Below are 13,028 nucleotides of genomic sequence, written 5' to 3' on the forward strand. Positions count from 1 at the left end.
CATGCTTTGGGGGTGTTTTTCTGCACATGGGACAGGGCGACTGCACTGTATTAAGGAGAGGATGACCGGGGCCATGTATTGCGAGATTTTGGGGAACAACCTCCTTCCCTCAGTTAGAGCATTGAAGATGGGTCGAGGCCGGGTCTTCCAACATGACAATGACCCGAAGCACACAGCCAGGATAACCAAGGAGTGGCTCTGTAAGAAGCATATCAAGGTTCTGGCGTGGCCTAGCCAGTCTCCAGACCTAAACCCAATAGAGAATCTTTGGAGGGAGCTCAAACTCCGTGTTTCTCAGCGACAGCCCAGAAACCTGACTGATCTAGAGAAGATCTGTGTGGAGGAGTGGGCCAAAATCCCTCCTGCAGTGTGTGCAAACCTGGTGAAAAACTACAGGAAACGTTTGACCTCTGTAATTGCAAACAAAGGCTACTGTACCAAATATTAACATTGATTTTATCAGGAGTTCAAATACTTATTTGCAGCTGTATCATACAAATAAATAGTTAAAAAATCATACTTGATGATTTCTGGATATATTTTTTTTAGATTATGTCTCTCACAGTAGACATGCACCTACGATGACAATTTCAGACCCCTCCATGATTTCTAAGTGGGAGAACTTGCAAAATAGCAGGGTGTTCAAATACTTATTTTCCTCACTGTATATGGCTTTGGAATCATCATACTTGTAATTTTTTTTTTTTGTCTACATCCTTAGGGCATCACATATTCTACTAGAGTTTGCAGAGCTTTATAATGTGTTCGTATACAATTTGATTATGTTACAGTCAGCGGTTTACAGAGGATTTAATTGATTAAGATATTTGCTGCCAAATGTTTTTTTATATTCTTAATGTTCATGCAGCAGAAATTAAACGTGCATCAAAGAGCAATGGACCAGTAATAAATGTTACCCTTCAGTACAGCTGAAATGCAACATTAATAATTGGGTATTAAGTGGGTAAGGTCCGGCACACCACAATCATGTCAATCATCTACGAAGAAAAAAGCCTTAGCTTTGCCATGTTTTGTAATAACAGACATACAGAAACATATACCTGTAGTCTGTATAAAGTATACAGTGAAAAATACCCATGTTGGCTTTAATCGCATACATCAAGAGATGGACCCCAACAAGACCAAAAGGACTACATTAAACGATAGTCCTATCAAAGATCTTTTCTTTTTTTCTGGGCAGCACAGACAGACCATATACTGTAACCACACTTGCATCTGCTTAAAAAAATTGTTCTCAACCACAGGCTGTGGTCTCGCCAAAGATTTTTCAAGTCAACCTGTAGAAATCATACCAGTACCATTAAAAAATAGCATATTGTTATCACTAGCCAGAATGCAAGACTTAATTATTATTATTTTTGCAGCTGAGTGATTCATCATTTTGATATAGACCATTTTTTATTAATCAAAAGTTTTAATGTTTTGTTTATATAAAATAAAAATGCAATGATAACATTTAATTGTGTAAATAATATTCTTATATATTTTTTTAGAGTTTAACAAATATGTTAAGGCTTGAAGGAAAAGTAAGTAAGAAAGAAAACTTTAGCTTTCATAATATAATAAGACACACCTAGCAGGACGGTTTAAACCGTGTTATACCTAAAATCTGATCAAAATTAAAAGTAGAAATAAGTAATTAGTAAATATATTTTTACATATCATCTTGCACACCAGCATATTTTCCTACGTCATTTGAAGCCACCGGAAGAGTGAGTTATCTGTCCCCGCCCCGACTGCTCAGTCAATCCAACCTGAAGAGAAGGCGAGTCCACGGCTAAAAATATAATAGCTAACACAAGATGGCCGGTTTGCCTCGTAGGATTATAAAGGTACACTTTAAACTTCACAGTGTATATATATTTTACTGAGCCCATGTGTGAGTATTGTAAAGAGTATTTAGGAAGAATATGGACGTAAAATAACTGCCATCCAACGTGTAGCCTGACGTTAGCGAGGTTAGCACAATTAGCTGTTATCTAGCTAGTTATCAAGCTAGCTCGCTGGTCCGTGTCTGCAAGTGTTTTGTTTTCCACTTCCGTTTACTCCCATCTGCGCTGATCTGTGGTTGATTTTTTTGTACGGGTAGATTAGTTGTCGTATATAAATTGTAGTTTTCACAACGCCGCGTTGCTTATTTGTAGTGTTAATCAACAAATTATGCCAATTTGTCTTAGTCGCCATATGAATGGATTCGCTAAGTAAGCTAGGCTAGCAGCTGTAGCGTTTGGTGATTGGTAACTAACTTACACATGTCTGGCTCTGGTGTGAAACGTTGCCCCAGTGGTTGCAAAACATTTAAATACTCGCGATAGAGCAAACATATTAGTAACGCGTCTTTTGTATAAAATGAAACGAAAAAATAGGCATACATTTAAGGCCTGTTGCGTTGCGGTGTCCTCCCTCAACCACACCGCAACTTCGCTGGGCCAGGCCCGGCAGTGGGCGCGATCTGCCTTTTCCGCCACATATAGCAGTCATGTCTCAGGTTTGACAGGTTTTCACAGCCAGTAACCTAACGTTGGTAAAAGTGAAAGCACTACCCTCGTTCCATTGTGAAAACCTACAGTTCGTTTTCTAATCACAACGAAGCTACGACCAGATTAAACCAGTTTCCTTTATGTTTACTGCAGATGTTTCGATGCACCTGCTCGATCAAATAACGAAATGTGAAAAATATGTTGCACTTCCTCTTTTGATTTCCTTTGTCTATTGTAAGTGTAGCTCAATACTTAATTGATTTGCAATCAAACTCATAACTCTGCAAGTTCAATTTTGATTGTATAATTTTTTTATACACACCAGATAACTGCAATCATGTGTTTACTGAATTTGTGTCCAAAAATTTATAGAATAATTTAGAGCTGAAAGAATCACACAGATTAATCGATTGACAGAAACTTAATTACCAACTGTTTTGATAATGGTTAATCATTTTATAGGTTACAGATTCCATATGTGAATAATTGCCTTATGTGATAAGAAATAGAATATATTTTAATATTTGGATATTAGGGCTGATAAAACAAGCAATTGGAAGACCTTACTTTGGGCTCTGGGAAATGTAAGATGGCAATTATTGATCATTTTTATATACCAAACAATTTGTCGATTAATTGAGGAAAAAACTTCTAATCTGTATTGAAAATGTTAGTTGCTGCAACCCTGATTTAATTATTTTATTTTACACATTAGCAATTTACCGCAGTGGGTAGTTCTGTGTATGTTTGTAATCACTCAAACAGCCTAAGTCATTGTAGATTGTGTGAAAAGTGCTCTAGCCCTCAGCTACCTTTTTAGTTTCTGTGTGTAAGGATAGCTTGTGGAATGTTGTTTTGTCTGTATGTGGGTGAGTTTGAAGGTGTGTGTGTGACTAAGCAGGGTGAAATTGTATGTCCTCATCCATTAAACACTTGAAAGTCTGTTGTCTGCTGACACCTCCACAGTCCTTCCTACAGCAGTTTTTTTTTCTTCTCAGAAATGTCAACAACCGTATTATGTATTTCTCATTCTGACCACACATTTAGGAGACACAGCGGTTGATGGCAGAGCCTGTTCCAGGGATCACGGCTACGCCTGATGAAGGGAATGCACGTTACTTCCATGTGGTCATTGCAGGGCCTCAAGACTCTCCTTTTGAAGGGGGCACATTTAAACTTGAACTATTTCTTCCAGAAGAGTATCCCATGGCAGCTCCCAAAGTGCGATTCATGACCAAAATCTACCACCCCAATGTTGACAAACTGGGAAGAATATGTTTAGACATTTTGAAAGGTAAGAAAACGTGATGGTATCAATTGAGTTAATATTCCCAATGTGTTAGCAAGCAGTTGCCCACTTAATATCACAAAGACAGACAGCTTCATCTGCATCCCACTGGAGCCTTCTTTCTGGCCATAGAACAAATTAAGTCCAGTACTTACTGGCATTTTATATAGAAATATTTTGTTTTTTAGCTGCTAGATGCATGTCTTTCATCACCAACCACCTATTTATGTTGTCTGCTGAACAGGTAGCAAACAGTAGGTTTGTCAAATGTATTGGAAATGACTACGTAAAAGGTTAGATGTCAGGCTGCTAAGAGGCATTGAGAAGCTACCATACAGTCTAAATGTGTGCTGGGGAGCCCAAACAATGTTCCAACGGCATCTAAAAGCTGCACAGAGAAGTGCTGGGTGTTGATTTTCAGTGGCTTTGGTAGTACTTCCAACCCTTTCACATTACACAGAGCCATTTGATGTAGTGTTAATATAAACAATTACCTATACCCATCTATAAAAACATGACATTTTTATAGCCAAGATGCAGTTAATGTTCATATGGGGAAAATAGTAATTCTCATTAGCACTAATTACCTAGATTGTGACACAATCTAATGTAAAGTGCACATTTTATTTGCTGTTAGGTTGGCTGCAGTGTATTGCATTCTCTTGATTTCAGTAATTCTCAACTATCAAATCGAACAAGTGGTGCAATACAGTTATGGGGACCTTACATCTGACTGACAGGCTGCCCAGGAAGTGCCAAGACTATTGCATATCATTAACACACGAAAAGTGTGAGTCATACAATCACAGATTTAGTTATTATCAAAGCAGAATGTGGTAAAAGATCAGACATTACATTTTTATAATATGAGCTGGCTGAAAAGCAGCTGGTCATATTTACAGAAATCAATCTTGTGGGACGAAGCGGCAGGAAGCAGATGTGATTACAACCATTAAATCAAGTTTTGAGGTAAACAAACTGAAGGTAATGTTTATTTGGCTAGAGCAGAACAGACAGCAGCAGAGGGGTTGCCAAACGTGTTCTAAAGTAGTAATAAAAACAACATTGAAACAGACTAGTATTTCTAGGCACTCCAATGTGCCCTTAAAGGGCTTCACAATTTTAATTTTTATTTGATTTACTAGAGCCAGATATGTTTTCCATTATCATGTAGCCTTAGGATAAAGTGGATAAATCCCTGACTGGCTTCTACTCATCCATGATTATTGCTGCTCAGCTCTCTGTCACTGCCATGTTGTGGCTGCTTGGCCATCTGTACCCAATGTGGCATCACCCTGAAGTTTCCGCCATTTTGCAAATGTGTCCTTTTAAGTTGTTTGTCTCTTTCTGAACTTCCCTTCTTCCAGATAAATGGTCTCCAGCCCTGCAGATCCGTACAGTGTTGCTATCTATCCAGGCATTATTAAGTGCTCCCAATCCAGACGATCCCCTGGCAAACGATGTCGCAGAGCAGTGGAAGAAAAACGAAAGCAATGCCATTGAGACAGGTGAGGATGAGATTCATTTTTTTTGATTCAACTCGTATAACTTACCCAGGATCATCTGTAATGAACTTTATTTAATAATAATAATCTTTATTTTTAGAGCACTTTTCAAAAACAAGTTACATGTTTACAGTCCCTTCAGGATTTCTCAGGCCTTTTTAGTGATTGTTGCAGTCTATAAGGCCTGATTTTTGCGGCAGCTGTTCTAAAAAAATAAAAAGAAGGCGATGAAAGTTGCAGTGTTTTAGTAAAGTAAAAAAGTGAAAACTGCAAAGGTAGATTATAGTTGAATCATTAAACAGTCCTTCCACGATTTTGGGGGCCTAACCCAAACCCTGCATATTTAAACCAGCTTACCTTGATTCTTTCAGCGCTTGCAATTGCCCGGGATGCAACAGCTTGTGTCACAGTGATTTGTCTCGTTTGACATCCTCCATGTGTTTCTGCTACTCTCCACATATGTTTTGCGTAGGCAAAGTGTTTTTCAATAGATTATTTCCTTTTATGTTCGACCACAACACTGCACATTTTGCAATACAGTTTACCCCCACTTTGGTCAGGAAGAACCAGATACGTTTTTCACGGTCCTATTTTTCTTTTGTCGGCAAATGTTAGACGTTTGTATCGCACGTGTCTGCTGTGTCTTGTAAATAAGGAAGTGACGAGCTGACATGACAACATTTTGCAGGAAACAGCGATGGTAGGTCAAATTTGCGGAAAAGTTGCGTTGGTTGGTCAAAATTGCAAGTTGCACTGAATTTATAATGATTTGTTGAATTTGTGTTAATAGATGCGATTGCAAAATCCTGGAAGGACTGTATATTACCACTGCCTCAGCTGTCACTGCTAGAGCCCAACCGATATGGGATTTTTATGTCCGATAACGATTTCGGTATTTGAGGATTTTCCCCTTATTTTAAGAAACCGATAACATAAACAAAGATTATTCCTACAATTTATGTTGAGACCACACCAAGATACCATGACATAATGCAGTTTAAAAATCAAATTTATTGTTAGAAAAAGTACAGCTAAATATATTTAAGTTTTGATGAATAAGAGTCAAATGTATAAAAAACATTTTTAAAATATAAGATTTATTATAAATTATAGCGTTCTACTACTAAAATACACTGCTGAGCCTGGAGAGGGCAGTGAAAAACGGGAGGGTTAGCAAGTCTGGTCTCCATAGAGCAAAAGTCATGAGGGCTATTTTTATTATTATTTAAGTCATGTAATTGACGTGACAAAAGACCAACTCACCGTGAACAATGAGCCACCAAAAGCTCTGTGGCAGACTACGGTCAGCTGATGTTTTGTTCTGTGGTGCTGCAGTGTTTTGAACAGAGGGGCTGCAGCGCTCCCTCTGGTGGGCAAACTGTGCAACACTCATGACATGAGGGAAGGTCCTGACTGTTTTTCTTTTTTAATAGTCATATATCGGCTGTTATAAATGCCGATGCAGATATATCTACAGATACGACCCACATCTGCAAAACAATAAATCGGTCGGGCTCTAGTTACTGCAGCTGGTTAGTAGATGACAGCAAATCTTCAGCCTAATTCCAGACCTCTGAACTGCCACCACAATTTCAAATTTGGTCTAGTCGTGGTCTCGTGATGCAAAACAACCCCATAAGCAACCTTTGTGGGTTGGGACCAGATTGACAACATAATCTGACTGTAAATACAAACAAATACAGCAGTAAACATGAATGAAATTGATTTTCAAAAAGAGATCTGACTGAGGTAACGGCTCTCAAATCTCCCAGTCTGTAGACAGACCCGTCTTGTCATTCTTCATGAGTCTTCTGTTCGTGAAGCTTGACTTTTTTTGCTGTCATTCAACTATCTAGTGCCATGTCTGAGATTGGTTTTCACCTTATTACATCTCGTCTCTGTTTTAATCAAAACCTCATTCAAATCAATGAACCAGAACTTAATCTAAATGTGTTTACTTGTCAGTTTAACATTCAATGTTGCAGTGTTTCTGTGCGTTCAGAAACACGCCATATTGTTTTGGATGTAGGTCTGCATTATGCTTTGAGCTGTCAATGGTTTCTTCAATTAATTGATTATTTCTATAGCCTATTAACAATCAAACAGTGAAGAATGTCCATCAGCAATTAGAATATTTCAACTCGGGCTTTGGAAAACTATTTTCTGGGAATTTAAAGGCATACTCATTAGTTAATTAACTAAATGATTAACTGACAAATTGTTTTGGTTTCATAATTGGTTTCATTTTACTTTAGGCTGCCTATTCTGGGAGTTTGTTTGATCAAAGCTATCTGTGTACACTTTCCTTAAACACTCCTGCACCATATCCCCCTCAAACCCTCCACCACCATTTTGTCTCTCTCTCTCCCCCAGCCCGAGCATGGACCAGGCGATACGCAGGCATCATTACGTGTAGTATTCCATCATAACATTTATGTTTGTAATTGGTATTGTACAATTGGTGTTTACTGACTTGTCCTGACCTTTTTTCTTGGGCTTTCTGTTCACAAAGCTTGACTTTTTGCTGCCATTTAACTATCCATTGCTACATCTGTTTGTCAAAGACCACATGAGATTGGCTTTCTTATATCTCATGCAAATGCTCTGTTAGCAGAACTTTGTTGAAGCAATGAACCAAAACATAATCTAAATGTGTTTCCTTGTGACTCTAACGTTCATCAGGACTCAGTACTACAGTTTCGCTGTGCACGTAGGAGTACGCCTAACTGTTTAGGATTTAGGGCTGCATAATGCTTTTAACCAGTCATTGATTTTTGTTTCTTCAATTAAGCTATAATTTTTTTACCTTTTCAAAGCCTAGAAATAGTGGAAAATATCCATCACAATCTCTCAGAGCCCACTGTGATATCTTCACATTGCTTGTTTGTTTTGTTTGAATAACAGTCCAAAACTCAAGATATTCAAGTTAGAACGATATAAAACATAAAAAACCAGCAAACCCTCAGATAGAGATTAGTAATCGTTATGAAATGAGGCTCATACCATTTAGCCGATATGGGGGTGCTCAACATCTGATTTTACACAGAACTACCGTTTTCCTCCCAATAAGTTAATATACAGCCTATTACAATATACATTTCAACTTATGCTGTAAATAAACATGGGAAAAGAAAGAAGCTTTTACTAAAGGTTGTGTGTGGGAATAAATCCAAAATTCTAAGTTTAACCCTTAAGGTAGAGTGGTCAGGGAGCATGTGCAGGCGTAGTGTGTGTGTGTGTGTGTGTGAAAATGTGTAGTGGCAGGAGGGGAACATTTGCTGAAGAGACGGAGCCCCAGCTTCACTGGTGTTGTACCAATTTGTCCGCACCTCGCGGGACATTGGGATCATTTACCACCATTGACGAACCACACAAGGAATATTATACCGTTTTTAAACAGTGCTTGAAATAGACCCATGAGGAACCGCGACGTGCATGCAGTTGTTGGCTGCACTGCACGCATGCAAAACTCTGCACAAGACCCGTGAATGGCAACGGAATACACTTCCACACACATACACTAGGTTTTGAACTGCTAGTGAAACAAAACGAGTAATTTGAATGTCAGCTCTTGCTTCGGAGAACAATTTTCAGAGAATTAAAAGACCAAGTCATCAGTCCATTAATCGAGAAAATAATTGGTAGATAATTGCGAATGAAATAATCCTTAGTTGCTGCTAGCTGAAACCAACAAAACCGTGGCATGTTTGCTTGATAAACTTTTTAAACCAATTAATCAATCATCAAAATTGTTGATGATTCATTCTCTGTTGACTAACTGATTGTTTTGTATTTGGAAATACTGGGACGTTTCAGTTACTTTAGGCCGCCTGTTGTTGTGGGAGTTTGTGCATCTGTGTAGACTCTGCAACACTTTCCTTATCCACGCTCCCCCCCCCCCCCCCCCCCCCCCCCCCCCCCCCCCCCCCCCCCCCCCCCCCCCCCCCCCCCCCCCCCCCCCCCCCCCCCCACCATTTTATCTCTCTCTCTCTCTCCTGCAGCCCGAGCATGGACCAGGCTCTACGCGGGCAACACTGAAGTATAGAAGAAGAGAGACGATGCGTCTGAATGTGATCCACAAAATGTACTCCTATACTGTCAACATTTGAATTTACCGGACACAAAAAAAAGAGAAAAAAAAAAAAGATTATAAGTCCAAATCTATTTGAAAGAAATGACAAGATTTTCTGCTGCAGACCTCTGGGTGACTTATTTTCCTCTCTAAGATGCGTTAAGTGTGTGTTAGCCTTTCTTTTCTTTTTCTTTCCTGTGTTGCTATTTAAATGCATGGGCAGAGAATGACACCCTCCCCGCGACAGTCTTAAAAATAACATGCAATATGTTTTCTGAACTAGGCACATACTGGTACGTTTGCATATATATATTTATATGCATTAAAGCTGTTATTTTAACACATGCATTACTTGTCAACACATCTGTATGTCTTTTGTGAGATATGACATGTTCTGTTATTTAAGCACAGAGTGTACAGCTGCCCCCATTCCCACCCACCACTACTAGTAAGAATGAAGTTTTCTCTTTACTCTTTTAAGAAGTATGGGTTTTAGGAAAATAGCCCACACATGCAACAAGAAGGTTAGTTGGATTTCCACTCCTGCGTGTCTGTGCATACCAACCCGTTACAACACTGAATGTTAAGTTGGTGTTGCAGCTACTTCATCATCTCAAGAGCACATGAGGCACTTAATACTGAGAGCAGAGCGGAAACTCTTAAGTGTTTTCATCGCACAGCAAAGACTATCTTAATTTTAAAATTGGACATCAAAGCGTGTCTATGTGAAGGGGGTCCCACACAGGAAGTACTTCCTCAAACCTGCTCTATTATCCCACATAAACCGTCGAAAAAGACACTTTCTGTAACTGCAGCGCAAATAAAGTGACATTTTGAAGAATTGGATGATGAAAATACAGAGGTCATCATCCACAGAGAACTGAGGGGGGTTCATTCCTACAGTTTTACTATAAAATAAATTTAGAAGCGAGACACTGAAGGTTGCTGTGTACCTGCCAAATTATCCGGTAGAGGACACTGCTGAAGAGCCACGACTAACATTTAAGCATTTGGCAGATGTAATTTTATCTCTTCATTATTGACATGTTAACATTGGTCTTAGGTTGGCATAACTATTGTGCGGTGATGATCCCAATTAGGTGAGGATTGTGCTTCTAATAATCCAAAATTTAATGATTTAATGTCATGTTTTGTTCTATCAGTTCGTCTTGTTTCTGCAGCAGTATGACTATTTTTTTTTTTTTTTTTGCCGCATCGTAAAAAAAAGTTTCTACACTTTGTTCTCAGATACTGCCTGTGTAATGTTTCATTCACCCATGGGTTTTCTCACATCTGTACATGTTCCAGTAAAAATCTTCTTTTCAAACCCTGATAGACAGTTTGGGGAGGGTGAGCAGGTTCTTTCTACACACTTAAAAAAAACTAAAAACAAAAATACATTGCCAACACATTCAGAAAGGTAGAATGACGCAAGTTCTTTGTGTTGAAAAGGAGCCTTATGCATGTTATAGCAGACTACTAAAATGTGTTGAAAATGTCTTTCTAATTTTTATTAAGGGTGTAGGACATTGGGCTGTTTTTGTTTTTATTTTCCTTTAACTGTCTGTCCATGCTATCTATGTTGCCTCTTCTCTATTTTTCTTTTCAGTGTTACTTCATTTAAAAAAAGAAAAAAAAGAAAGAAATGTACCATAATCAAACTGGTATTGGGACATTTCCAAACTAGTATTCTTCAGGGTGTTTATGAGAGTTGGGAGGTTGAGTTCTCTTTAAAGGGAAAGTTGAGGCTTTTTTTTTTTTTTTTTTTTTTTAAAGGTTTTGTCAATTACAAAGTTGTTTTTCACCTTTTTTTTATGAGTTGGTCTTAACCTGCTTTTACTCTTTCTATGATACTGAACTGTGATGATTATGCAAGTGAATTTAGTTGATTGGGTCATTGTGGTAGCAGGCAAAAAAAGAGTGATATTGCAAATAAAACGTATTCAAGATTAAAGGACCTTACCGTGCTATTACAGATTTTCTATTGGCTCCAAATTGCACGCATTGAAACCTTGTGTCAAATTCTACATTGGGATTTGTTGTTGACGAAGACTTCTAAAAGTCCTTAAGCTTTCCTTTTTTTAAAAGATGCTGCGTTTATGGGTTAGAGGGATCAGTGTGACATATCGTGGCTTGAAAGGCTCACCGTCTCCATCACTTTAAACCCTCCGTGGACTGAGGACTGTAAGGTTATATTGTAGTAAAACATTTTGTTAAGCGTTGTCTTATTTTATCTTTTCTTGCTCTCCGTTGGATTATCGCAGGCTTGGTGTCGCGTAGATTTGTTTGTGGCCCGTCCTCACCCAGAATTAACTGTTTTGAACCGCTTCATTTACTCAAGTCTGGAAGATGAAGCACGGCTTAAACACCTAGTTAATTTATTGTTTCCCTAAGGGACTTGTCAGTAATCTATACCAAGAAACAGTCACTGATTGGATTTTTAAACATCTAGATCAAAATACGGAAAGACCCAACTCTGAGTGATTAATCAGCTCCCCCTGTGTAAAACGAGAAGAGTTCTGTCAGTAACTTCAGTACATTTGCATACATGGCTCTTCAAATACTCTGTAAATAAACTGAGTTGAGTAAGTAAGTAGAGGCTCGTCTGGTTTATGTTGTGTGAAGTCTGGGTTCCCCTAAAGGAGGAAGGTTCAGCTCAAATTTAATGTATGAAGGGTGATGATGGTGCTTTGAACTTCATACATTTACACTCACCTAATGGATTATTAGGAACACCTGTTCAATTTCTCATTAATGCAATTATCTAATCAACCAATCACATGGCAGTTGCTTCAATGCATTTAGGGGTGTGGTCCTGGTCAAGACAATCTCCTGAACTCCAAACTGAATGTCAGAAGGGGAAAGAAAGGTGATTTAAGCAATTTTGAGCGTGGCATGGTTGTTGGTGCCAGACGGGCCGGTCTGAGTATTTCACAATCTGCTCAGTTACTGGGATTTTCACGCACAACCATTTCTAGGGTTTACAAAGAATGGTGTGAAAAGGGAAAAACATCCAGTATGCGGCAGTCCTGTGGGCAAAAATGCCATGTTGATGCTAGAGGTCAGAGGAGAATGGGCCGACTGATTCAAGCTGATAGAAGAGCAACTTTGACTGAAATAACCACTCGTTACAACTGAGGTATGCAGCAAAGCATTTGTGAAGCCACAACACGCACGACCTTGAGGCGGATGGGCTACAACAGCAGAACACCCCACCGGGTACCACTCATCTCCACTACAAATAGGAAAAAGAGGCTACAATTTGCAAGAGCTCACCAAAATTGGACAGTTGAAGACTGGAAAAATGTTGCCTGGTCTGATGAGTCTCGATTTCTGTTGAGACATTCAGATGGTAGAGTCAGAATTTGGCGTAAACAGAATGAGAACATGGATCCATCATGCCTTGTTACCACTGTGCAGGCTGGTGGTGGTGGTGTAATGGTGTGGGGGATGTTTTCTTGGCACACTTTAGGCCCCTTAGTGCCGATTGGGCATCGTTTAAATGCCACGGCCTACCTGAGCATTGTTTCTGACCATGTCCATCCCTTTATGGCCACCATGTACCCTCCGCTACTTCCAGCGGGATAATGCACCATGTCACAAAGCTCGAATCATTTCAAATTGGTTTCTTGAACATGACAATGAGTTCACTGTACTAAAAT

The 13,028-nt window shown here is 39.0% G+C and overlaps 1 protein-coding gene across 2 annotated transcripts; it reads left to right on the forward strand.

Moving 5' to 3' along the window:
* The first annotated feature begins 1,703 nt into the window (after positions 1–1,703).
* On the forward strand, positions 1,704–11,959 carry ube2nb (ubiquitin-conjugating enzyme E2Nb). 2 transcript variants are annotated; one of them, XM_046071961.1, is made up of 5 exons: positions 1,704–1,853; positions 3,549–3,795; positions 5,157–5,297; positions 7,668–7,706; positions 9,296–11,959. In XM_046071961.1, the coding sequence occupies exons 1-5, from the start codon at positions 1,824–1,826 to the stop codon at positions 9,337–9,339; spliced, it is 501 nt and encodes a 166-aa protein (XP_045927917.1). In that variant the 5' UTR covers positions 1,704–1,823; the 3' UTR covers positions 9,340–11,959. The 2 variants fall into 2 exon arrangements, with proteins under 2 accessions (XP_045927917.1, XP_045927918.1); XM_046071962.1 differs by lacking the exon at positions 7,668–7,706.
* Positions 11,960–13,028: the final 1,069 nt, after the last annotated feature.

The sequence above is a fragment of the Micropterus dolomieu genome, linkage group LG16, assembly GCF_021292245.1.
Source record: "Micropterus dolomieu isolate WLL.071019.BEF.003 ecotype Adirondacks linkage group LG16, ASM2129224v1, whole genome shotgun sequence".
In the NCBI taxonomy this organism is placed as follows: domain Eukaryota; kingdom Metazoa; phylum Chordata; class Actinopteri; order Centrarchiformes; family Centrarchidae; genus Micropterus; species Micropterus dolomieu.